Source organism: Lutjanus erythropterus, chromosome 5 (genome assembly GCF_056507025.1).
Source record: "Lutjanus erythropterus isolate fLutEry1 chromosome 5, fLutEry1.hap2, whole genome shotgun sequence".
Taxonomy (NCBI): domain Eukaryota; kingdom Metazoa; phylum Chordata; class Actinopteri; order Lutjaniformes; family Lutjanidae; genus Lutjanus; species Lutjanus erythropterus.
The window spans coordinates 32,401,351-32,429,092 of record NC_139321.1 but is presented as its reverse complement, the minus strand read 5'-3'; the positions used below and the strand labels follow the sequence as shown (position 1 = coordinate 32,429,092).

At 39.8% G+C, this 27,742-nt stretch overlaps 1 protein-coding gene across 1 annotated transcript in view; it reads right to left on the bottom strand.

Moving 5' to 3' along the window:
* The window catches only part of fgfrl1a (fibroblast growth factor receptor like 1a), a 94,184-nt gene that overhangs the window by 12,747 nt on the left and 53,695 nt on the right, over positions 1-27,742 (bottom strand). Inside the window, exon 4 of the mRNA XM_084719663.1 lies at positions 1,661-1,738. Within this exon, the coding sequence (XP_084575789.1) occupies positions 1,661-1,738 (78 nt within the window). The remainder of the gene's footprint in view (positions 1-1,660; positions 1,739-27,742) is intronic.

The following is a 27,742-nucleotide window of genomic DNA, read 5'->3' as shown; positions in this document are numbered from 1 at the left end:
TCAGTTGAATTGAGTGCAAAAACAAGATATTTAATGTTCAAACTGATTAACTTTATGATGAACTGTGGATTGGTTATGGACAATGAATGAATGAATTCATGTAAATATACACTCATCGGGAATTTGATGCCTGCAACATGTTCCTGAGTCATCTTTTCTTTTTACAACACTCAATAAGCATTGGGAACCGAGGACACCAATTGTTGAAGTTTTGAAAAACATAATGCACCACACATTTTCAATAGGAGACAGGTCTGGACTGCAGGCAGGTCAGTCTAGTACCTGAACTCTTTTACTACAAATACACTGTTAACACATACAAAATATGTTTTGGCAATTTCTTGCTGAAACAAGCAGGGACGTCTCTAAAAAAGATGTCATCTGGACGGCAGCATACAGTATGTTGCTTAAGACTTGCACTTTCCAGCACTGATAGTACCTTCACAGTTGTGACAGTTACCCATGATGCCATGAGAATGAACACACCTCCATACCATCACAGATGCTGGCTTTTAAAGTTAGCACTTGTAACAATCTGGATGGTCCTTCTCCTTTACATATGTACAAAAAACAATAAAGTTAATCAGTTTGAACATTAAGTTTCTTGCCTTTCTGCTGTATTCAATTCAATACAATTTGAAAGATATTTGCAAATCATTGCATTCTGTTTTTATGTACATTTTATGTTTTGTGTGCGATTATACAAAAGACAAGTTATATACATCTCCACACATATCAGCCAAAAATTGGTCTAAAGCCACATAAACATGCACCCAACCCATTTTCTTAGCTGCTATATTGGCTGATATGTGTGTAGATGTTTCTGTTTTATACCTATGAAGCTACCTACTCTATTTAAATGTGTTTTGTAATGTGTTTTATGATGACAATGATGAAGATCACAAGCTGAAATGTGCTAGTCTAACAATAAAGTTGTTTTATATTAACAAATTGTTGCTGGAGTTCTGACCGGCTGCCTGTGTTTTTTTGCCAAGCCCCCTGCGTTGACAGCCCTTCTGCGCTGCCAGACTGGCCTCATTCAAATAAATAAGGGGCTAAAGCTAGTTTGAACACGACCCTAGTCAAAACAGCAAGTGTGTACGTTTGATTGTGTGTGAGCACAGAGAGACAAACAGATAAAGAGAAAGAATGTGTGTGAAAAAACAAAGAGAGAGTGCAGCAAAAGTGTAAATGTTTGTTCATATTTAAGCGTGAATGTGCACGGACGTTTATGACAGAGAGAGAAGAAGAGATAGAGACGGGGAAGGATAGAGAGAGAGAGAGAGGGGGAGAGAGATGAATAAAAATGGTAACAACAAGCAAAGAAAGCAGGGTTGAGTTACATGACAGGGAGACCAGGGAGCGGGGGAGGAAGGAATGTGTCCCCCCCAAATCACACCTCACACAAATAGACTGCTCTCCACTCTGTCAGAGCCAATTATCTGAGCAAACAACCACCCTGATGTGTGTCTGTGTGTGGGCACACACCCTCACCTTCTCCCCTCTGACACAAGGTGTTTATTATACAATCTGCTACTGTACCTTTTAAAATGTTACACGCTCTCTCAGCTATCTAAAGTGTCACCTCCAGACTCCCCCCTCACTTTAAAATGCTCATATGCCTGTTAGTGACGGGATCAGAGAAGTTAGGGGAGGTTACCCAGTTTCCCAGCAAGCTCTGGAGGATGTTCAGAGTCACCGTTGGCCGTCCCTGCTCCGCCTCTCGAACTGGAGTCATCTGGTGAGAGAGACAAGAAACGTCATTAGGGATTTGCCAATTTCTGATCAGTTGATCATTAGTAGTGTACTACGCAAAGAAACTCCAACCATCAGACAAATAAATATTCACTTGTACTTTAAACTTTTGGTGCTGAATTATCTTGTTGAATTTATGATCTTTACACCCACGTGTCGCTCCAGTCTGAGTAAAATAAACATGAATTATGTGCAACAAGCTGAGCCGGGTCTATGTGCTACAAACTAAAAACAAATGTCATGAAGCATCATGAGTGTCTGGAAGTTAAAAGCATTTTTTCTGTTTTCTATCAGCATGTGTCAGTCGTTTTATATAATGCAGGCGTTTCATCCTGCGGTCATGATGTATGATTGTTTGTTCAACATAAATCCAAGATATCAGTGATACATTGGCCTACTCTTGCAAATTGGATGTAGATGAAGCATCACTGTCACAATGATTTTAAATATTCAGACCTTACACCAGGTTACTTTTTTAGGTAAAAACTTGGCAACAGTAAAAGTAGGAAAACATACTGCAGGGGGATCAGTGTTTAGAAAATCAGGCGTGCTCGGCTAAACATTAGATTAGAGTTATCTATGCTACCATTAGTAGAATTGAGATACAGCTGGGCTATTTGTCATGAAAACTTTAGTACAACTTAGTCATCATTTATGGAATATGTTGAAAGCACAAGTCCCTCTTAAATTAGAATAACTGCCTCATGGTTGTATGCCTCCACCATATATTTATGTAGTGAAGACTTTGAAGGGATTTAATGAAAGGTATTAAGTCCAGTTTTTCAGTGAGAAAAGACTGATAAAGCTTAACATTATGATGTCAATGTTTTGATCATTTGCACATAAAAGAAACCTTCATCATTTTATGCTATTGGACCTTTGACATGACCACCAAATTCTAATCAATTCATCCTTGAGTCCAAATTATTTTTTGAGTTTGAGGGAATCGAGGCGTTCTTGAGATATCACGTTCATGAGACTGGGACAGACTTGAGGTCACAGCCACCTTGACCTTTGAACAAAAATCAATCCAATCAATTTATTCTTGAGTCAAAGTGGACATTTGCGCCAAAACGGGTGAAAAACACAATTCCTCTCCTGCTGACAGCAAACACGAAACTATAAAATAAAACAGATAATCAAAATTACAAACAGCGATGCAGGAGAGAAACTAAACTTCACACCACTGAGATTCAATTACACGCTACGAAAGCACTGAGAGCTGAACACACACACACTTTTAAAAACGTCCTCTTCTCTGCTCTCCTGCACAGACGTGAGTTGAGTCTCGCAACATACGCTTGTTTGAGAGGAAGAAAGAGGGCAGTCACAGATTGGCCACATCACCGCAACCCGTTTTTTTTAAAAAAAAATCTTATACTGTTCTGCAAAGATGTACATTTTGAGTTACAACTTTTGGGTTTTAAATATTAACAGAGGACTAATCATAATACGTAAGTATGTTTTCTATTGAGTTTGACTTAAATGTTAATATGTTCTGTAGAGAAAAGGCTATTTCATTCAGTTTTTTGACACTTGCGTACTGTTACTTTAAGAGAGCTCATCCTCGTGTATTGCTTCAGTTGGGCTGTTGAGCTGAAGAATCAGTGAAGGCTAGACTAGCTGTGTCCTGTCCCTGTAACACTTTTTTTTTTTTTATGTTTCTCCAACTTTACAGGAAAGTGGTTTATTGAAAAACTACACCAGTCGTATACCACGACTAGCAGCTAGGTCACATTTTTGCAGTAACACACTTTAGTAACACGTGTTTTGGCCAAAGTGCCGATGTAGAAGACCCATGAATGAGCATAAACTTGCGGCTTAAACATCTAAAAAGAGGGAAAAATGTTTTTCTAAAATTACTACTGAGGTAAAAATAGTATTGTGCAAAGAGCAAATGATTTTTTATCTCTACACTGTCCGTGCCTGTATCATCTTCTACAGTATCGTATTACTTCTACTCACACGCTGGCGTATCAGTTTCCCTCCCTCAGCATGTCTTCCCACATTGATTATCAAAAAGATACAAACATCTGTCTGGTTCTTCACGCTAGGAACCGCTTCAAGATGGAACCAATGTATCCGAGGGGCCCTTTAACAGAGAGGTAGGGGGAGGGCTGATACAGTGCAATATCAGGTCTGTCAAAACACATGAGCTGGGGGCTGGAGGGTGTGCGGTTAACTTGGCCTGAACCTGAAACTTCAACCAAAACCTGATGGTAGTTACTGAAGAGAGAAAAGGGAACCAAACAGCGTTGTGGACCACCTGCAGGAGGTATACGAGAGGGTGCGTGTGTACTTGTAAATGGATATGTTTGTCGTGCGTGTTGGTACGTATACGGATCTGTACGTGGATTTAAGAAGACCACCTGAAAGCTCAGAGTGTTTAATGCAGCGCCAAATGTCTTTAAAGCATCACTATTTGGATGATGGAATGAAAGACGCATTTGAAATGCAAATACGAGGCATGACCTGCATCCTCGGGGCTGGTATTAATAGCATACTGGCAGATCCTGTACGTGTGTGTTTGTGTGTGCGATATGAATTCCTACATGGGTGTGTCGGTGCATGTGTGGGTGCGTGTGTTCTGACGTTATTTAACTAAGTGGTAACTTGAGGTGCCGGTATTCCCGTTTCCCTCTCTCTGACTCCCCCTTCATCCCACCCTCCCGCCACAGGCACGGCGTGTTCTGAGAAAGGGCAGCGCGTTTGATGCCGAGCGGCACGGGGGTCTGATCTGAAGGGGGAACATGGTTTAGCGCTCTTAACAGCTAGAAAACCCTCCCCCAGGCACGGCGCAAGCCTGTAAACCTTTTACTTGGCAGACCTCCTACAGACCCACTCACAGAGGGGTGCTGGACCGCTTCCACTGTCCGTACAGTGAGACCATACATCCACACCTCTTAACAAATTCAAAACATATATATGTGTTACAGCTGTACGTTGTGACACTGATGCAGACACAAATCAGCATCAGATCTACTAACACATGTGCTTTGAGTAACAATATAAACTATTATCAGTACAAATGCTAATAGGTTTAAGATAAAGGTAACATGAAGATCTCTACAGTATAAAAATGTTGTACATTTTCGATCCTGGGACTGCTGTATGTGCAGATTAGTGGCTGACCAGATTTTTCAAGTGCAGCTATTTAGACAGCAGAGCAGCTGATGGCAGAATATCATGTATAATTCATTATTCCATGCACATTATAATCTAATATACATAGTGAGTGGCATGTTAATGATTAATCATTAACTGAGTAACTGCTGTTAAGAATTCGACTGATTAAACATTTAAAAATCAATAATCGGTAATCTAGAAATTGCGCCTCATCTGAGGAGAGATTTGGGAGAGATTTGTTGTTGTTAAGGAAACTCAAATTTGAAATGAGTTGACAAAAAAAAAAAAGAAAAAACAATAACAAAATGAAAATGACAAAGAATGTGTGTTTTGTGTATTATTGATTATTACTGTTTAATTGATTAATCCAGCATTTCTCAAACTTTTTACATCACGTACCACTTCAGAAAATATTGAGCTCTTCAAGCACCACCTTACTCTTTTGCGCTGTTTTGTGCTGGCAGGTAACTTCACCGGTGCTTATTAAGTAGCCACTAGCATTTGTGCTCAGTCCACTTTATTTTCAACAAAATCTCAAAATATTCTGGCTCTGATCGCAATATTTCCCATTTGGAGCCATGATTGCTGAGTTTCTGAAGCATATATTTTCAGTGACTTCATTTTAGGTCCACTTACTATCTTACCATCCCAGTTTAGTTTGTAAAAACCAATAATTAGGCTGATATTGAAACAAAAACACAGGAAAGACCAGTTATTTCAAATTGCATTTCAGTGGTCTAATATTTTCTAATATTTTATACAATAATATTTTTTAATGTATTTTCATTCAATTTTTGTAGCATTTTGATAGTCTTTCATGTATTTAAATTAATTAATTTCTTCTTCTTTAAATTATGACATTTGTCTGCATACCACTACAGGAAGCTTGCGTACCACAGTTTGAGAATCTAGGGGTTAATCGACTGTCACATTTTCAACTGCTTAAGGAAAAGCACAAAATTTGCAACCTTAGATGGTGATCTTAGCCAGTGGCATGTATCTTTTTAATTAATATTTATCAGTAAATGAAACAGAAAAATACACTGTGTAATGCTGTAGACTTAAAAACGTGGCCACTACTGAAGAGAGAGCAAAGCGGTCTGATCCATGGATTAAAACACAGGGCCTGCAGTTGTAACTGTGGTTTGTGCATCACTAGTGTGAAGACTCATTACATTAGCATTGTTTATTATTGTTTAGCTATTCAGAGTCTTTAAACACAACATACACAGGTGAAAACTGCATGACTGCACTGTAACAAAAATATTACTTTAGCTTCATCTAACATGAAGATGAGTAACTATTGATATTTTTGGGTTTAACTGATGAAGCACCATAAGGGTGAGTTTTACTATGCAGGATATTGAAGTAAGATCTATAAAATGTAAACATAACATTTGAACTACTTTTTTGTTGATTCCTTATCTGTCAAAGAGGGGACTGTTCTTGAAATAACCAAAACTGGATTGACTCAACTCTTGTAAAGTTAGCCAAACAGTGAAGACCGGGCCACTGATGTCAATACAGAGTTCATGTCTGACTATAAACACACAATGTCGCACAGATGAGCGTCTGACTCCTCCAGTATCACTTAACCCAAGACATGAAGAAGAAGCTTTCATCCAAAGAGAGCAGAGAGAGCAAATCGAAAGTGTTTCACCAACTGTATTATTGACATCACACGAGACTTTTAGTGAGTAAAACTGTAACAGAATCTTTCAGTGTGAAACCTGAAAATCACACATCTGTTAGCATGTCAGATGCCAAGTCGGTTTTACACCTTTCTTCAGTTCAGTTATACGAGGGAGCAGGTTGGGGGTTGACTTTATGTTTCACTGTTTGTTTCAGCTTGAACACACACAGAGTAGAAAACATATTCCCTCCCTGCTTCAGCTGTTTTCAATAAACAAAATGTTTTCCTCTGATCCTGTTCCACCTTTTAATGTTCGGCCAGATTCTCTGGCTGGAGATTACAACAACTAATCCATATTCACAGGGACACATACACACATGTGAAGTCAAGGTGTGTAAGTAAGCGTCTACATGGTCAATAACTCAGATAAGTTTAAGACATAGAGTCCCGAGCCTGTCCTAAGACCTGGTATAGGGGCCAAATTGGACCAGTGAATCTTTGCTTCAGTTTGTTTTGTCCACCTTAACATGCTTGTGTTACAGCAGTGCTCTCCTTTACAACAGCATTTTGATGCATATGCAAGTAGGAATTAAGTGTTTGTGTGAATATGAAAAATAATTCGGGTGTATCGATAAGTGACTCTGAGTTTAGACTCCAGGGTTAGCAAGATAAACAGATTTGTTCCAAATATTTAGATAACTGATTAATCAGCTTCCATCTTCATAAATCTGAATATTTTCTGGTTTGTTTAAGTAAAGTGAATATCTTTGGGTTGTAGACACAACAAGACATTTGTGGACATCTTGGGTTTTGGGATACACTGACAGACATTTTTCAGTATTTATCGATATTTCATAGACCAAATGACTGATTGATTAATTGAGTAAATAACCGACATATTAATTGATAACCATTAGTTGCAGCCCTACTGTGCAAAACATTCACTAAGCGGCTTCTTTTTTTGCCAACGCTAACAGTCACTGTTACAGATTAATATGACAAATGAAGCCTGCGGCGGTTTTTACGAGCTGTCATTAATTTCTCCAAGTAGGAAGCCAAATTTTATCTTTGTTGTTGTCTGTTTTCTGGTTTGTGGTCTCTCTGCAAGCCAGAGTTTATGCTCTGCCAAAGACTGTCAAGGAAGAAGCATATCTGTAGTTGCAACCAATCCAGCACAGTGATTAGTCTTCTCTTTAATGGAGAGTGTTGCATCAGTTTCTCCCCCTTAATCCTTCATTCATGTCATATCAACAACACTTTTGAACCAGGACCTTCATCATTTGGATGAAAAATAAGGTGTTTTGGATTAAATAGGCTACAGCTGTTTTGTCAATGTGTTTTTGCTCTTGTACCAGATGAATTAATTTGAGGTTATACAAGCAGAAGATCTTACACCATTGTTTTCAATTATGCTGTGTCTGCAAGATAGCAAATGAACTTGTGCCTTGTCTGTGCGGTCATGAGCGGGAGTTCTAAAACTGAAAGCAAAGCGCAAAAGTCGAAGCACAAAGTCTGACGTTCTGTCTGCACAAGATAGCAACTGCCACGTTTGGTCCAAGCACACAGGAGTGTGGATTAATAAAGTGTCCTTTGAATATATTTTCTGTCAGAAATAAAGTGCACACACACCTCCACAATCACAAAACACCTTTCTTTCATGCTAAATAGCATGTGCTTGTGTGTGTGTCTGAGGTAAATGTCATTAATAAGAAATAAGGAATTATTATCATATTTATTAAGCCTAATAAATCCCAATATACCTGCAAAGTGCGCACAGGACATGATCACTGCTGTAAGATCATCTTTAACAGATCAGCCAGCATGAGCTGGAGCAGCTGGAGTGTTTGTGTCTGTGTGTTTATTATAATCCAGCAAAAAAGAATTAAACACTTATCATCTATAACTTAGAAAATAAACAAGATGTAATATCTGACCACAAGACCAGCAAGACAGCGAAGGTGGATTTAGACACACCTTGAATAAATGAAATCCACTGCACCATGCGCTTTCAACTTGCTCTTTAGATTAGACTGCTATCATGAAATATCATTACAGCAGCTTACTAACGATTTCATTCGGTTTCAGTTTAGAGGGCTATGATATGAGAATAAAACAATTATTGATGCATCTTGATCCAACAACATTTTTGATTTCTATTTCTACGCTTTATTTTTTATCTCGGTGTGACTCCTTGCTACTTTTAAAACAGCATATTTAAAAAGAATAATTTGCTTTCATTAGTTTTTATTAACGACGTACAGTGTGGCTCTTGTCCAGGTCCCTGTTCCAAGCCAAAATGCTTCCATATGCTACCTCTCTGGTTTGGGTTTTCCAATTAGAAGTTATGTTCTACTTTTTTGATCTCTCCATTTCTCTTATTCCAACTATCACCCACTCTCTAACCCTCCTCACACTTGTGCTTTCTGTTTCATTTTGGGCCTCTTTTCTTCTTTGTTTCTTTTCATTCCTCCCTCTTTTAATCTACGGGGGGGGGGGAATGGTTCAACAGTGTGCTACATTTCACACATTCACTGGCGAGGGGTACCTCTGTGTGAGTGTGTGTATTTGTGTAACCCCTTCTTGTATTTACTTTTAGGTCTGTAGAGAAAAGGCAGCATTGGACACGCTCAGAAATATGAGTCCCAACAGGCCAGTGCGTATGCATGTGTGTGTGTGTTTAAATGTGTGTGTGAGTGTGTCCAGGAGGCCAGTGTTTTCCTAAAGGGTCATGTCCTTCCAGGTTTTAATATAGAGACACTGGATATGTGGATGGACCTCAGTGTGTGTGTGTGTGTTGAGGCTGTGAGGCAGAGGGAGAGATGTTTCTGTGTCAGCTCCTTCTGACCGCTGGTTGTTGCAGCATCGGGGCCAAAACCAGCTTGATGTGAGTTTGTGTATCCGACAAACCCAGCAGACCACTGTTAGCCCTCAAAAACTGACCATGGTCACAGTTTCAGGCTTTACACAGCCACCACTCGCCGCATACTTCATCTAGACTTGGTGTTTCACTTTATAATTCAGACAGGAGCTACCGCAATTCAACATGTTTTGCATAACAGTGGAAGAAGAGGCATTGTTCAGTTAAACCTGCCTCCCAGGAGGGTTTATTTTTGCTTCAGCTACAATAGCTTGGTTTAAATATTGCAGAGGATTGCAGTTTTGAACAAAGTTGAAGTTTCACCCAACTGCACATTGTGTCACTGATCAAAAATACTATAAAATAATCATCAAATTTCATATGAATTGTAATTTAGCTTTAATTTCAACCAGATTGACTGCCTTAAAAGAGGCATGTTTTAAGAAAGTTGTGTATAGCAAACTATTCTTTCATTGAGGTTCAAAGTTCATTCTTAATCCTGGAAGGAGCAGTTTAGAAAACATTTAGTAGCTGAAGCTTTTAATCATATTAGAGTTTGCCCAGTTGTACAGAATTCATCCTCAATCATCATACATCCATCTGTACAATTAATCAAGGTGCCGTTTTCAAAATACTGTATGTAAATAAAAACTAACATGCGAGAGGAAGATTTTAATCACATCAATTTATCAATGCATATTAAAAGTAATATTATTTTTACACTTTTGCAAAAAAGGAAGGTTCTTCTACCTAATTTCTATGTTGATTAAACAGATTTATATTTAGTCAACTAGTCTACAAGTAAGGAATCACTCAGGTAAAAGTCATTTTGGTTTGCCGAATGTGGTTAACATTTTAGTGGTGCTAGCACCAGCAGCCTGCTCACCTTGCAGGTTAATGACCACATGCGTGGACTGAATGTGGTTACACATCGGTGGTTATATGCCAGTTTATTCTGACACAGCCTACAAACAACCTGTTTTTCAAGATCAAAATGTGACAAAACAACTGATTTTAAGAGACGTCATCTTTTTCACAGTTTCCACTTCACTGGTTTATATCAGCATTGGCGCCTGGCTGCCGAGGCTTCAGCCCAGCTAGTGACAAGTGGTTGACTTAGAAACAACAGCTGACCAGTGTTTTACGTTAGTAATTAGGTTACCTGACTAGTTTAATCGAGTAAACGTCTATTTGTGCATATCCCTGAATAAAACTGTTTATTCAGCCTATTACATATGCATGAAAGGTTTTACAAAAACTCTGCTGCTACGAAACTCTTTTTTGAGGAAGATCATTTAGTTTAGTACTGAGGAAGAGATGCATGTAACATTTTTGGTTTGGTTTGGTTGTGGTTTATATGGAGCAGTGAGAATTATTATGACTGACAAGACAAAAAGTAATTCCAGCTTCTCAATCTGTTAAACAGTTATGGGTTACGGGTAGCACAGAGATTCTTGGATTATTATTCCAGAGAAGCCCAGACATCAAGATAAGATGATAAATATTGTATTTGGGTGTCATACAGATGACTTTTAGGACCACATATTTCAGTAAAGATCTGGATCCATCCTCCTGCTCCAAATCATCTACTGTAACAACCAGCAGAATATACTCACACAGAATTTGTCCTTCAGCAGTTTGTTGGCCTGTCAGTGCACTGACCCCCTAGTAAAACACACACTGTCATTATAACTCCATCAGTTCAGTGATACTCTGGAAACAATGAAACCACATGTTCTGCGGCTCTTCCTTTAAGTTTTAAGCCCATTATTGCTGCTGCTGGAATAACACTACAGATTTAACATTTTCTGCACTGGAGGGGTTTTGCTTGTGGGTGAAGAAAGAGACATCCAAAACTCTCTCTTTGTTTGTCTCTCTCTTGTATAGTATAACACACACACACACACACACACACACACACACACACACACACACACACACACACACACACACACACACACACACACACACAGTGCATTTTGACCTCTTGTTCCACACATACTTTTCTCTCCAGCCGCAGTCATTTTCGGATATATTTATTTTAATTTCGTTGCCTCAAGTTGCAACATTACACAGTGTCATTATAATAAATGGTTAGATTTACATACTGTGGCCCCAGATCCAAAATGTAATACTGTAGATGTTGTGTGGAAACTTTCTGTCTGCAGTTTGGGTCGTGTTTCATATGCAATTAGCAGCTCATGTAATCCTCAATGGACAGTAGGTGTTTAATGTCCTCGGGAAAAAGCCAAACCACCAGACCGCACAGTATAAAACAGACGATTATATCAATGTGAACGTTAATGTTTTTTTTTTCTTAATTCACCAAAACTTTAAAATAAAAAAATGAGCATCTGCAAAACGGTAATGATATTTCAGTGAATCAGCCCGGAGTTTTCCGTCACAATGCAGAATATTTATAAAAAATATGGAATTTTTTATATCAAACAACTTCAATAGATGGACGTTGCTCAGTTGTCATGGTGATCCTCCTGATATAGATTATGATTTATGGCTGAAAGCTCAGGAAATAACTCGTGATCAGACTTTAAGTTGGGATTCTTATTGTTATATCCAGGGTCGAAAATGAAATTTTATGCTTAAGGATTGGAATTATAATGCCAGAATTTTAAAACTACTACAATAGTAGTATCAAAAAACAATACTCAATATCTCTTTCAATATCATGGCAAAAGAAAGTCTTGGACACACAAAAAGGATATATTTTTTCTTTTTTTTTTAAATCAACAATTGATGAGTAGAATCATCAATCAACTAAGAGACATAACATTTCAAAGAGGAATTATTTAAGGTTAATCATAAGTTTAGCTCTATATTAGCTGGTGCACTTGCTAAAAAAGTGGTTGGTAAATTAGTTTCAGCTCTTGTTTTTTAGCTGCGTCACTGGGACACAGAGCAACAAACCTGTCTCAAAGTCACAAAAGCGACAAAACTGTGACAGAAATGGAGGGCAGTGTGGTGTTGGACAGCAGCTGGCTGCGCTGCAGCAGTCAGATGGGAGAGATGCTCTGCAGTGCGCTGGGATTTTATATCTGAACTATGAGCAGGACACACACTTTTACTTTCTCTGACTGTTTGCACATCACAGATCATGAAGAAAGACCATTTTACAGGTAACACACTCTGATACAGGGGTTTAGTGTGGCACTGAAGTTGGATAGAGACCTACATCCATTGTTCTGACACAACACGGTCCAGAGGAAAAAGACATAGCCTCTATACTTAAATCTGTCTCAAGAGAAAACAGTGAGTGTCCACGTGTACACACGTGTACTCTACTCCATAGACCCGTTGTCCACACGCACACACAAACACACAGGCACACAGGCACACAGGCACACACACGTCACTGTGATTTACACTCTGGCCTGTGGAGAGGCTGTGTAGCCTTATGGAAATCATTATAAGTTGTGCTGCTACACAGTCCTCCATTAACAGCATGAGAGAGAGACAGAGAGAGGGGCTGCGACGGAGAAAGAGAGCGAACAAGACAGGAACTGACTGACTTTTAGAGGAGGTCAAGAGGCAGCAGGAGAAAGATGAAAAGACAAGAGCTGGAGAGGAAAAGGCGACAGTGCAGAGAGAGATTTATTAACTGTAACCACAGAACAGACAATCAGACACTAACAGTTAACTGCTACTCTCTGTGAGCAACACAACGGGCTTACATGACAGATTAACAGCTTGCGTGTGTGTGTGTGTGTGTGTGTGTGTGTGTGTGTGTGTGTGTGTGTGTGTGTGTGTGTGTGCGTGTGTGTGTGTGTGTGTGTGTGTGTGCCCAGAGTATTTAGTGGGCAGTGATCACGGTGGTGACGTGCATTTGAGGTGATGACATTCCCCAACATTCATTAAATCACTAAATCACACACACAAAGCCAATTTCTAGGTTTAGAAAATCCTCAAGGTCAACATCTTTTGCTCTGAAATAATTCGGGAACATTTCATCTCACACACTTAAATACACACACCAACACCTGACAGGGTTTTCTGCTCCAAATATTCAACTCCCCCTCCTTCCCTTTGGCCCCTTTGGACTGGGCCAAGACAACAACAAACTCTTTACGAGTGCAATTTTATGAGGCTATTTACAAATGCGATTACACGTCGTGCCATTCTGGGCTCCGGCTCTCTGAAATATGATGAACACACGTCAACGTTCGGCCGGGAATTGCTTCCAGGTTTTTGACCTATTTTACCTATGTGTGTGAGCCAATCACACACACACACAAACTATTTCATAAAGTGATCTTGGTATGTGGCTGATTAACCAAAGTTTCTGGCTGGCAAGAGTCTCAGAGTGAAAGCAGGATTAAAGGGGCTCAGGATGTGTGTGTGTGTGTGTGCGTGTGTGTGTGTTATTACATTACATGGGTCTCATTCCTTTCTTTGCAGGTTTAGGTAAAGAACTTAAAGGAGAAATCTGTAATATATTTATATATTTACTGTAATACAACATAAAAGGACCACAGTATTTCATCAGAGATTAAGGAAACGTATTAAATTGAAATACTGGATTCATAACGCTTTCATAATTAATTTTCACAAACTTAATCTTAAACTAATGATGTAATTTGCGCACGTAGGCTAGATGTGCTCTATGTTACAACTGTTCATTTGAAAAGAATAACATTGGCCTAATAAGGTTTTGTTAGAATGGATAATGCGCAATAATTATGTCAGTAGCTTAAGTCTTGACTAAAATGTACCTTATAGCAGTTTTTTAAAAGATGGATGTGAAACTATAGCTAATAATTCTGATCTGTAATGCATCTGACATGAGTAACAAGTTTCAGTTTTTCCAAAGTCACTGAATCCAAAAAGGCTTTCCTTACTGATTCATATCAGTCCTTAAACTTTTTTTAGTGGAACAAAATGTGCAATGTTGAAGTCACAATTGAATTAGGTTGCAGTGAGAGTAACTGAGAAGCTTTCTGCCGGTCAGACAAAACCCGAGTTTGTTTCAAGCTCTGACAGCCGCAGGAGGATTGCATAAGTGGCACTAAAGGTTTGAAGTCATATTACAATTCCTTGCAGACAGATTTCATTGCCATTGGTTAAGTAGGGTTTTGAAACACTTTGCAAGCTATCAGACCAAGAACGCAAACAACCCGATCAATCACAACTATCCATCCATCCATTTTTTTGCCACTTATCTGGGGCCAGGTCGTGCTGGCAGCGGGCTAAGCAAGGTAGTCCAGACGTCAAGCCCCTCCACAGCATGAATTTCTAGCTGTTCCTGAGGAGTTCAAGCCGCTGTCTTCACCTGCCTCAGAGCTGGTGATGCACCCAGCCCTCAATGCCTAAACTTGCTTGGGGTGAACTCAAAGTAGGGCTACACAATTAATTGCAATAAAATTGCAATATGGCCAAGTGCAGAACCAAAACCAAATCGCAATTTTAAAAAAGAAAAATGTATGAGAATACAGCATGGTAATGAGGTACTGTAGTGCTGCATTGATGACCCGGCCTAAAGTTTTACACAAATACTGCAATAATACTATATCTATCGGTAAAATGTCAGGTAGGTATTAAGTTATGTAAAAACAGATACTACCTGAGCCTACTCTGTAACTCATTATGTCTCTCTCACTCTCCCAGCAGGCACCTTGACTGGTTATGTGGCAGCCGTAGTTTTCCTTAGTTCTCCTGCTGATTTTATGCACTTCGCAACACTGACACACCATTCTCATCCTCCATATTCATGACAAACTGGGGGCTCGTCCAGGACAAGCCCATCCAACAAAAAATGTTTTATCTACTGGTCATGTGCTAAAACCAATGGAAAAGGGTAAACGGCACGCACAGGCAACCCTAGTTGGGTATAAGTGGAGGACAAAAACCTGACTAAGATTGTTAACGCTGCCAACGATATTCACCTTGTAGACTTTCTCAGTAAAAGGGTAAAACCACTTTGTAATTACATTAATTATATTCATTAAATACTTGTAGTCATGTCTGAATATGTAATAAAGTAAACAGGGCGCCAGACAGAGAAACATGTCTGGTCATCAATACGAGGCGTTGACCACTCAGAGCTACAAGCTTTTCCTGGCAGCATTATTACTGCTTTCATAACCTTGTGCCCAGCTGGTCCGTCTGTGTAACTTCTGCTTACGGCTGCAGTAAAAACCAACCGTGTATATTCTTATGTTACATCGGAGATGTTGAACATTTCAGGCTTATCTAACCCATAATCCCCTGCTCTCCACCTTCTCTCTGTCTGTGCAGAAGTAAACACTGAGTGTGTAAGATTCTACAGTGAAGTCAAACAGAGCTGTTTCACTTGCAGACTAAACAAAAACACTTGGAGGGGAAACCTTTTGTACGCCAGCATCACGTTCGAGAGAGAACAAGAGAAATAAAAACTGAAGGTGCATGCATCGGTGTGTGTGTGTGTGTGTGTGTGTGTGTGTAAGTGTGTGTGTCTAACTCTAAGCAGAGCTCTGTATTTCCTGAAGCTGAGCGGACCGCAGTTTGATCTTGTGCCATGAATGGGCTCAACACACTAATTACAGCCACCTGTGTTTGTGTGTGTGTGTACGTGTGTACGTGTGTACGTGTGTGTGTGTGTGTGTGTGTGTGTGTGTGTGTGTGAGGTATGAGTAGCTGCATGAGGGAGGATGGTGACTGTATGATCATGAAAAAAGCGACCTGATGTTTCCACTCTGTGTACACACACACACACACACACACACACACACACACACACACACACACACACACACACACACACATTTAGAGGAAAAAATAATGTGGCATCATACCTCGAGGAGGCAGGGGTGCTGTTTTCCACTCTAAGGTTAACCTTCAGGGTGTTTGTGTGTGGTGTGTCAGGCCTGTTTCATTCACTTTGTCCTTGGACATGTCTCACAACCCGGCAGCAGCATGTCTGAGTCCATCTGTCCAATTGTCAGTCACTCAGTAAAACAAGGGACACACCGGAAGAAGTTTTAAAGGAGCAACATGTAACACAGCCACCTGTTGAAGGTAACTCCAAACACATAGGAGGCAGATTACCACCAAAGTAACTGCTAACTGCTGCTCACTGTACTCTTTGCTATGACCGTCTTTAGCTGTAGTTGGCCCTGTAGCTAGTGGCACTATTACGACTTGAGTCTGGCCAGACCTGCAGACTGGAGCACCGGCAGAGTATTTATGTTCACACTGCAGGCAATGGAACAAGGCTAGTTAACACGGCTAAAGCGGGACCGAACACTGTCTCTGAGACCCATGGGGACCAGGCTGACATTTACGATGACTACGACCAGGACTCTGACTCTGGGGGTGCTGATGACGGCAGGGTCGGTGATCACAGAGGCAGCCGGAATATTTTCACATCTACCTCAGTGAATTAAGGAATTATTTTCAACCAAACCAGAGTTGGTAATTATTGAACAGTGGAAAAACAAACCAAGATGTTTTCGTGGAACACACCTCCTCAGTCAGAATTAGTGGCAAAACACCCTGCAACCCACTGTGTTTGTTTGTGGACAATGACATATGGCCAAGAAAATTACAAATTATATTTTTACCAACTTCAGAAAACATCTTTGTTTGGTACAGATCTTTGCAAAAATCACACCATAATGATATGTTTTCAATGAAAATGAGGATAATGATGTAAAAATCTGCATTCCTTCTAATATTTAAGTTAAAGTTTGTTGTCATGTCTGGTGTGACTGATTGATGAGTAACATTAGTCACAACAGTTTATAACTTGAAGCCAGATTTTAGCCAAAAACACTGACACCATTTGTTATTTGCACAGTCAATCACACAACAGTTCTTTCCTCTCTTTGCATTTTGTGAGTTTATTTTATAAAAACGCCTACATACATCTCTCAGCTGAAACTAAAGAGGGGTCTGACTCTTGAGGCACAAAGTGGTCCTACAAGACAGGATGAGCTGGGTTAGCTGGTTAGCATGCTAACTTCAGTAGATATCTCTGTGACACATCATACAGACCTTTGAGACAAAGCATCAAAACTGTTAATTCTTCACATTCTGTTGACAATGCTCATTTTGGAGCTCTGAGACTTAAGACTTAAGCATGCAAGGAAACTCAAATCTATTGGGAGACAGAGTGATACAGATTGGGCCAATTGTTTCACTGATCCATCAAACCACTGACATTGTGCTCACCACAAATTGCTTCCTTTGAAGCTATGTTTTTCCATGTGTGCAACAAGGCCTGATGACGCACGCTTTCACCTTTTCAGTGTGTGTTAGACACAAATTGCCTCACTCCACACAAGCAACTGGTACAATAAAATGAGAGGGACAATATTCATCTTTGTCTGAAGTCTGAAGATAGAAAGCAGGTGACAACTTGTGTATTCGGTCGGGAAGCTACAAACTACACACACACACACACACACACACACACACACACACACACACACACACACTGGCCTTGTAGATAAAACAGCCGTTTTTATGGCAAAAGTGGCAAATATTAATTATGATCATAAACATCTGGTGTTCTTGTGTTTCACTCCTCAACAATGTAACTGTAAAGCTTCTTCTTGAGAGTTCTGGCTTAAGATGAAAGTCAGGCAGTAGTCTTAAGTGTTGAATGACAAAAAATAAAAGTGCCATTGAGAACAGCAAAGCCCCTAAAGTTCCCAGTTCCTCTTGTCAAAATCCCCAATAAGCTAATGCTTCCAGGTAACTAATTTAAGCCAGGGAGCAGAGTCTTGGATAAAACCGCTAGCAATAAAATTCTGTTCCAGGAAGTAAAATCTACCACCCCTACAGGCTGAAAATAGTTCCAGACCCCTCGGCACTGAAACTTTTATTGATCCCCTGTACAGCTGTATTATATTGTACTGCTCTCTCCCTTCTCACCCTAACCAGGTTCTCCTCTGTGTTGATTCACATTATATTTTGCAGGGCCTAGTCCCCGCTCTTGTCCACACTGACTCAAGACAGCAGAATAGCACACTGTTAGGGTTTTAGTTTCCAGGTGGTTTGTAGTCAACTTTACATCTGTTGTTTCAATTTAAGAAACACAGCAATTTCTGAATTATTTTTGCTCTGATCAGGTAAGAGGCTATGTAACATTAATTTATGATGACAGAGTACAGCAAGTATAACAGACACAATCAGTAAAGGACTTCTGAATTATGAGGCATAAGACAAACACATTTTATATCTGTTAGCTAGTTCAAATGTGATCATATATTTCTTTACTTTCTTCTCTTTATTTACTTCCTTAATTACTTGTAGAAATTACTTAATTACTTGTAATTCATCTTCTGACTTCTAGTTGTTCTTGATGTTATTTTTCTGTGATTAGATACCACTAAGTAACACAACCATCATTCTAGCTGGCTGAGGTTAATGTGTTGCTAACACAACTGTTAATTTTAGGGATGCCCATAACTAACATTTCAGATCAGATTTGGCCGTCCTATATGGATATTTGACAAGCCGTCCCTTTTTCAATAGTGCAGTGTGCCACTTAATGAACACTGTAGCTTCTCCGACCAAAGCAGAGCTCCTGCGTGTGTGTGTGTGTGTGTGTGTGTGCATGTGTTGTTTCCAGCTGTGGGAATAGCATCACTATGACAGTCAGCTCTGCCTACTTTGAGGGAGTACTACAGTCAGTTGAGCTGTTCTTACACACAATACCATACATCCTGGTATAATGTCAGGAAGGTATGAAAAAATATATATGGCCCAGGCCTAATAAAAAAAAAATCTGTCTTATATTAATGTGTGTTCAGTTACCTACCACATAGTGAGGGCAGAAGAAACTCAACAACCTAAGTATTGGTTAGACTAACCTTTACACATTAAGTTAGCGAACAAACCACAAAAATTCACTGCACTTTTTTTTTTTTTTAAGATTTTCCTTATATCCATGGGTAAGAAACTAAATCCCTAAGTGTTTTCCTGCTGGCCCCTGGCCTCCCTGCGAGACGGTAAAAGAAAGGAAATTTTTCCACTTGGGATCAATAAAGCATCACATTATGTACTGATTCTGACAGCAAGTGAATCTTTCTGCAACTGCTGCCTCACTGTAGCAGTGAGGGGAAGGAAGAGAAAGTTCAACTGTGTCACTTCCAGCTGACGATGCACAAACCCTGCCCCGTTCAATCTCCATTTGATATTATCCAAATACACAATATGTGATTAACACACCACATTTTTATGAGGCGTTAATAAGTCCAGATCCATTTTCCAGCAGAGTTACTTCTACATTCGGCTCCGGTATATTTTCAGACGCTGCGGCCAGGCACGGGCCATTTAGCCTTGGCGGTCAGGTTTAGGTTAACAACAAGGCCTGGGTTTGGTTATGACATGAAAAATGTTGAGAAAACCAACAGTGAGAAAATACACAAAGCAGCCCGGCCTCTTCCAAACGCTGAACATGGACTGTGTCAGAGCGTAAAATATCAACAGAGCGATGAAATAACATACAGGCACGAGGCACAAGTGGTTCCACACACTCACTCATAAACGTCACACGATGATGGGGTTTATGAGTTCTGAAAACATACAGTAAGGGATCAAGTTTCGGTTTTTGCGTGTTTGTAAAGCAAAAGCATCTGGTTAAGCTCATTTGATTTTTTTAAGCATCTTTCTCCTCTTTGTTTCTTTCTCCTCCTCTTTGTTTCTTCATGCGTGTGCAGTGTGTGTGCTTGTGACACTGCATTAATCCTTGCAATGTGTGGTGCGTGTGCTTGTTCACGTTGCTGTTTTACATCACTGTTCACACTTCATTGACGGAGCAGCAGGGTCAAGTGTGGAACACAGACTGAAATTTACCTAAAATGGAGACGATGTGGGTGCCACGCGGGAATCTGGCAAACATACAGCTGCAGCCTAAAAGCCTTGACCCTCCGCCCAGATTGACACGAGGGAGGTGATCAAGTCAAGGTCAGAAATGATTCAGTGGAATTACTGAATTACTTCATGTCCGCTGCTCGGGGGGGCTCTGAGATCACAGAAGTGGAAACAGAGCGTGTCAACATACAGTGTATTATACAAGTTATGCAGATAACATATAAAATCATATAAAGGCATAAATACACACTTGTAATACAGCCTGAAAAGCTGCAGATGGTCTTGTGTGACCTAAAGGAGATGCTGTTGGCTCTAAATCAACGACACAGACATGATTTTAAAGGACGACTTCACCCTTAAACAATATGTAAGTCTGCTCACATTAAATGAGATGGCAACAAATCTCTACATCTGGATAAAAAAAGAATTTGTATTAAAATGTTTTTTTCAATACACTCAGTGATGACACTTGAGTTCACTTCTTTGTTTTACATGACTTTGTTTCCCCTCTGCACCTGTCTACCAGGTGTGCATTATGCAATGTTCCCTAAAATACTGCTTAACAATGCTTGTATTCTGTGGCCACTCTCTTCAGTAATGCTCCTGATTAAAAAAGTATATATCTTAAATTAATTAATTAATTAATTCTCCCTAAAAATTCTGCTTTTATCTTGAGCAAGTTATTTATGTTAACTTATGTCAATTTTAGGGTTATAAATTTTGTGCATTTTTCTTAACCAAGCGGTTTTCATGAATGATCAATGATTGGTTGTTAACTATTAATCGCCAGCTATTTTGATAAATCAATGAATTAGTAATAATAAAGTTTTTAAGAGAAAAAAAAAATCTAAATTCTTCGATGTGACCTTCACATATGTGAACATTTCCTGGAGTCTTTACTCATCTGGAACAGGAAGCTGAATATCTTTGGCTTGTGGACTCAACAAGGCATCTTAGGAACACTGATCGACATTTTTCACTTGTTCTGACAAACCAAACTGATGAATCGGACAAAATACAGACAGATTGACCAACAATGAAAATAATCATTAGTTGCATGATGTTTTCAGCCTTTCCCTGTACTTTCTTATCTTTCAAAATGTTGGATAGTTTTACCATTTAAGTCCTCTAAGATTAAATGTAAACATATGCTACCCATTGCAAAGAGTCATGTGTACTCCTTGCTTTGTTTTAAATGATTTCAAGTTAAGACTTTCTGCAGCCAGTGTCTTCTAGAGGGATGTAGAAGGTGTACTGTCTGTTCATGATGTACCAATCAGCTATATTTAGGTATCTGCTTCAACCTCAAACCATGTGCGCTTATAAAAACTACTGTCATAACCTAAAAATAGATGATGTACCCATCAGTAAAGTGTAGCCTCTCTCCTATGTGAAGGTCCACTGCACAGCAGGAGGCAGAAATGTGCAGAAACATTACAGTAATTCCATAAGGATGACGGACGACAAAACAACATGTGCAATGTGTTGTTGCTCTATTTATCATTGGTATATTGATCTGTAATTGAGTGATTTAATGAAGAAAGCAAGAGCTGTAAAATTATGTGACTTTATCTCTGAATATAAGTACGTGTGTGTATTTGCACAAAAATGTGTGTACATGTAAATCATGTGTGAGTTTATGTTTATTATTATTATAGAATTATTATTATTACTACATGTGCAGGCGAATGAGCCTGTTGTTTCCATGCATGTGAACATGTGTATGCAATGTGTATTTGTTATTGAGTACTTAAGTGTGTATTAGTGCATCTGCCAATAATTATATCTGCCTGAAAGTGAGAACATGTGCACTATCTTTTGCATCCAAGTGCATTTGTGTGTGTGTACTGTAAAGGTGCCTGTGTTTGGATATGTGCATGTCTGTGTGAGTGTGTGTGTGTGTGTGTGTGTGTGTGTGTGTGTGTCTGTGCTCGTCCAGCTGCCGCCTGTGTAACTCTAGTAAACATCAAGGCAGCGCTGTGCGTTGCTGAATTAACAAATCTCTCACATCCATCGCCACGCGCCGCCTTTGAAACACACACCGTCGGCCTCGGCTCGCGTCTTTGAACTCTCAATCATTCTCTCCCTCGCCCACCCCGCTCTTCCCTGTATCAAATTGTACTCCAGTTAAATATCTACTCATTAGTACTTTAGCAGTTCTCTCCCCATTTGACCTCCTTCTCATCTTACATCTCTGAATTCATTTTCACAATTTAAGGTGCGGGAGGGACCATCATAGCTGCTGAGAGACTGGTTTTCTCCTTTTCTTCTTGTCTATTCTTTATTAGGACTGTTCTGCCATGATTTCTGATGTTTGTTCATTTAATGACTTCTACAGATTCCAGTGCCATTTACCTCTGTAGCCACTTAACTGACATATCATCAGTTAAGCAATGAAAATTCATTAGTTATAAAAACAATGAAAGAGTACTTCATAAAAAGCCACGGGCAGCTAAAAAAAAACCAAACGATTATTTCATATTAAGTTCTGTAAAGTATCTAAGTAACTGTACAAAGAAAAATCCAGTTCAATATTTTTAAATATATATGTTTTCAGAACTCATAAAACCCATATATATGAGTTAGTTGCGGATTCACGGAAGTCGTAATAATGCAAAGAAAAAGAACTGCAATAGATCAGCAGCTCTTTAGTGAGGTAAAAATGTTTTTGCCACAGGAGTCTAGTCGAGCTGAGAGCGATATCTGGCTTAAATACAAGTGCTTTACTGTCAGTAAAGTCTACCTTACAGAAAGTTAAATCAGTGACAATATTATAAATATAATTATAGTATATATATATGTTTTTAGGTGCCTAAAAAACCTGTTACTGCTGACCCTGTCTACAGCAGTGCACTGCTTAGCATCCATGCTGGTTCTCCTAACTTGTGGCTTGCTGACCTTTTCCTGTTTTTTCTGTTTCATCCACTGAGCCTCCACCGAAACCCGCCTCCAACTTTTAAAACCTCTGCATTAGAGGAATCAAATTCACTGGCAGGTGAAGGTCACTTCTACATGTATTACTGTAATGCTTCACTCTGATATAGTCAACTCCTCCCACCCAGTAGGAAAATAATCTACACATTATAAATTATTATCTGTGTGAGCCAGGTCACCCCACTGCTTCGCTCAGTGCTGAGTGCTAAACTCCACTGTGATCCATGCAGGAATGTCAGTGAGGACTTAAAACAAATCACACTTCAAAGCAAAATCTGCACCTCTCAAGTGTGGGTATGTCATATGCATGTGCACAAGTGCGTGCACGAGCCTGTTTGCTTTGCGCATACGTGTATGTATGATTGTTTCTGCGTGGGTCTGCATGTGTGCTCGTGAGTGTGCCAGCGTGTGTTTACATGCCCTTTAGTGCACATTTAAGTGTATGTGTTGTGAATACGCGGCCGTCTTGTTTAACTTCAAAGATGCTGGCACGCTCTGCTATGTGAGGCTACATGCTGACAGGCTGTCTTTGATGAACAACTATTTACAACAATGTAAAACTAACCCGCTCATCATGATGCGCCGCTGGGCGACCTTTCAACATGACTCACCCCGATGCCTGTTTTGTTAAACACTCATTCGTGTTACTCAGAGCTGTTTGCGGATTAATAATAATGCAACTTTTTATCTGCGCCCAGTGGGATGCTCACTTGCTGCTTACTCATGTCCAATAGTTAGTGTTTCTCTGAAAAACAGAGCAGATGCTTGTATATGTTTGGTCTTGTAGTCAAGGAGCACATCAAGGATGGGTGATCACATCTGTTTTCACACTGTCCAACAGTGGGTAACCCTATTATTTAATATCACAAGCCAAATCACATCCATAACATTAACTACTCTTACGGAGCACAGAGTATCATTTGGTGAGCAGCCAGATGGAGAACAGAGATGCTTTATGTCAGTTCCATGGAAAAGAGCTGGCAAAATGGTTTGTGATTAAGGATTAAAAATTCACTCATGCTGATTAACTGGCTCAGCAGGCAGACATGGTGCCTCACCAAAAACATCTCTGAATGAACAATGGGGTGCAGATTCTAGAGATTATAACATCCAAGTTCTGATGATAAGTTAGTTAAAATTAGCGATGCACTGATCCTCTTTTATTCAGTTTAAATCTGATATCTAAATTTGTACGTCTATAGTAGCAGTAGAATGGATAGGAGCAGTGAGATTACATGAGGCTGAAATTGAACTAATTAACTTATTAAGTTGTAAAATGCTATTCAGCTCTCACTTTGCACTGGTTCGTACAGTGTTTACAAAAAGAAAACATGGAAAGCACATGTTGTAGAATTGAAATCTGCATTAGAAATTAGATCAGAATGCAGATCGTTGTAGAATTTAGATCTGAATATAGATTGATGCTGCAAGTCCATCATCTGACCCAATACCAATATTGGATCACAAGTCCCATCTCTTATTCAAATCGCCTTAAAAAACAATCATCGATCAGCTGTTGATATGAGATTCGATCGGCACAAGTCTCAAGTTAAACTCAAGTTTAAGTTAAGTCAGACAATGCATCGGGAAGTTATTTGCAGTATGCACATGTGGTCAGATGTGTACTTGTGCAAATAATGAACATATATCGCTGCTGACAGGTGAAATCTCTTCACCACAAGGTCATCTACAGGTTGAAGGAATTTCATGCCTTTCAGGCTGAGAAGAGCCATATTTGATGCATTAAGAAACACTCTTTTTTTACACAGAAACAATGCCTTATTTCTTAGTGAGGCCACAGTGGCACTGAAGATACCAGATGCTCAGAGATGCAGAAAAGCAGGAGGAGAGCGGTTTGCGTGGGCTGACAGAGGCTTAACTCTGCGGCTTGTTCTCATCGTTTAACGACATGTCTGACAGCGTCTACACATCCTCCGCTCTCTCTTCCTTTTTTCTCACTTCTGTTTTCACTTGTTGTGAGAACTTCGGTTTGCGGGCCAAGAAGAGTTTCAGCAGAGAACCAAAAAGGACACACTCAGCTCTTCTCAACGGCTTAAATCCAACAAATGTTGGCATGAAGCGCTCCGAAACACCCCATCAAAGCGAGGCTTGCACACAGAGGAATTCTCTACGGATTTTAGCCTTGAATGAAAGCGTGGACTGTCTCATAATAGCTCAAAACCTCTGGAGTAAAAAGGATTATAAAAAGGTGCAGACTGAGCCAAAAGGGGATACGTGCAGAATAAGATCAATAATTAAAACAACAGACATAAAAACAGATTAAAAAATCTAAAAATGTAGTATATACACTTAAACAAAAATGCAAAATACAGTCAGAACAAAGGAATGTAGAGAAGATTATGGTCATGGCCACAGCGTGTGTGTGTGTATCAGTTTTCAGCATGCTGTCACACTGATCAAACTTCAGGCTGATAGCAGAGGCGCCGCACAACCATCGCTGTGTTTGTCTAAGAGCCATGGGGAAAACTGCACACACACACACACACACACACACCTTATCCAGACAACATGGCAAAAACATATTGTGCATGCATTTATGTGAAATATAACGCAGAGGAACGCAGCGACATGCAAGTAAGTACATGCAGACACACACACCTGACGGCTCAGAACAAAACCAGCCTGTTAGAGCTCTGGTTTTACAGTCGCATTATCTGTTTCAAATTACACATAATTTCATAATATATTTCAGTCAGCAGTCATTTTCTGTAATCAGTGTTTTTTTGTCTGCCCTTTTTCACCTCAGCTATGTTAAATGTTTAAAAAGTACAAGCGATAAAGCATTTTATCAAACTTCCTGGAGCTGAGATATGGCCTGGTGGCAAAAAACAGCTTAGTCTACCCGCCTTCAGGACCACAGGACAAGAAAACAGTGAATTTACAACAAGGCTTTACCAACACCAGACAAAACTCTGGCTTTGGGATACATAGCTGAAACTGTGATAAACCTTTTGATAACAAGTTTTTCCATGCCTTTTTTTTCTGCCTTTTTCAAGCGTTTTTCTGTTCTTGTTGTCAGAGCGGTGAGGTTGGAAAAGCCAGATGTAACTGCTGGAATCTGCAGAGTGACAAAAGGGAGACTGAAGGGGGAATCTCTTCACGTCGTCATTAAGACATCAAAGCTGCTGCAGAAGATATGGGGCTTTTCAGCGCTGACACAAATGCATTCTCGGGGAGAGGAGTAACGAATGAGAGAGAAAAGAAAGAGGGAAGAGGAGGAGGAGGGAGGTTGCGTGTTGAAGAACCAGTCTTTGATGATGGCGTAAGAACGAAGCAGCAAAAAAGCAGACAAAAGTTTCTAAAACTTCAAAAGAAGCCTTTTTGTAGCGCAGGTCTGCTCGCTCTTTCTCCTTGATTCTTCCATTCTTCCCTCTCCCTCCTCTCTTCAAACATGTCTTCGCTAATTGCCAGACCCTGTTCTGCCCTTCGTGGGCTCTCCACTCCTCTCAGGTCTATTCAGCAGGGGGGGTTGTTACAGCGGGAAGGCCTAATAACGCGCTCTGAGTGGGACAATGGAGCCTGCGGGGCCAGTGACAAAATCCCGGCCCTAATGAGAAAAGACTCCTTCAGCGGACAAGCAGGTCTGTCAATAGACAGGCCTATTATGGAGTTACAGGGTGCAGGGGGGGCTGGGGGAAGAGCGTGTGTGTGTGTTTTTGGCTATAAAATCATGGGTACATCTATGTGGCAGAGACATAAAGTAATAAAGTGAAACTACTCCGAGAAATCGAAGGAAATCAAAGAAAGTAATAGGAAGAGAGGGTGTGTGAGTGTGTTTTTCTGTGCGTGAGTGTGTGTGCTGCTACCTCCTGAGGGTAACAATAGTGAACAGGACAAATCCTCCAGACCGCATAATGGCCACTAAGCTGTCTATTCAGAAGTACACAGCTCCCCTGCTAACTGCTCTGATCAGACACGAACACCCGCGCTCACCCACTGACACTCCTCCTCCTCCCCTCCTCCTCTTCCCTCTGATATTTTCTCAATCTTTCCTGTTCTTTTTCTGCTCTTCTGCAGGGGTGTAGAAAATACTGATACACTTTATTTTGTATTGCAATGTAATGTTTTGTGATACTGTATTGATGCAAACATTTATGGCGCAGGTTCATTCTGTGTTGAGTTTAAAACCTGACTGCTTGTGAGCAGTTTTGTTATCTATCTTCACTGGTTCGACTGTATAAAAAGTAAATTTCTAACTTTATATTTAATGCATATAGTGATGTGCTTTCCTAATATTAGATAAAAAAAAAATAGCACGTTGTCACAGTTGTACTGATGCTTTAATGTATGGTCTTCATCCTGTTTTACTTTTTTAAATGACCATGTATGTCATATAAGTAACAGCACGATCATTTCTTTGTTTTGTTTGGTTTTTTGGTGTTGTTACTGTCATAAATGGCAAGGAAAAGCAACAATCCTCACATTCAAGAAGCAGAAACCAACAAATGTTTGACAATTTTGCTTCTGAAAAGATTAAGTGATTGTCAAATAGTTGGGAATACATTTTTCATTAATTGACTAATTGATTAATCAACTAATTGTTGCACCTCTACTACTGTGCTCTTCTCAGTATTTTTTAGTACATAAAATATCCTTCTTGGTAT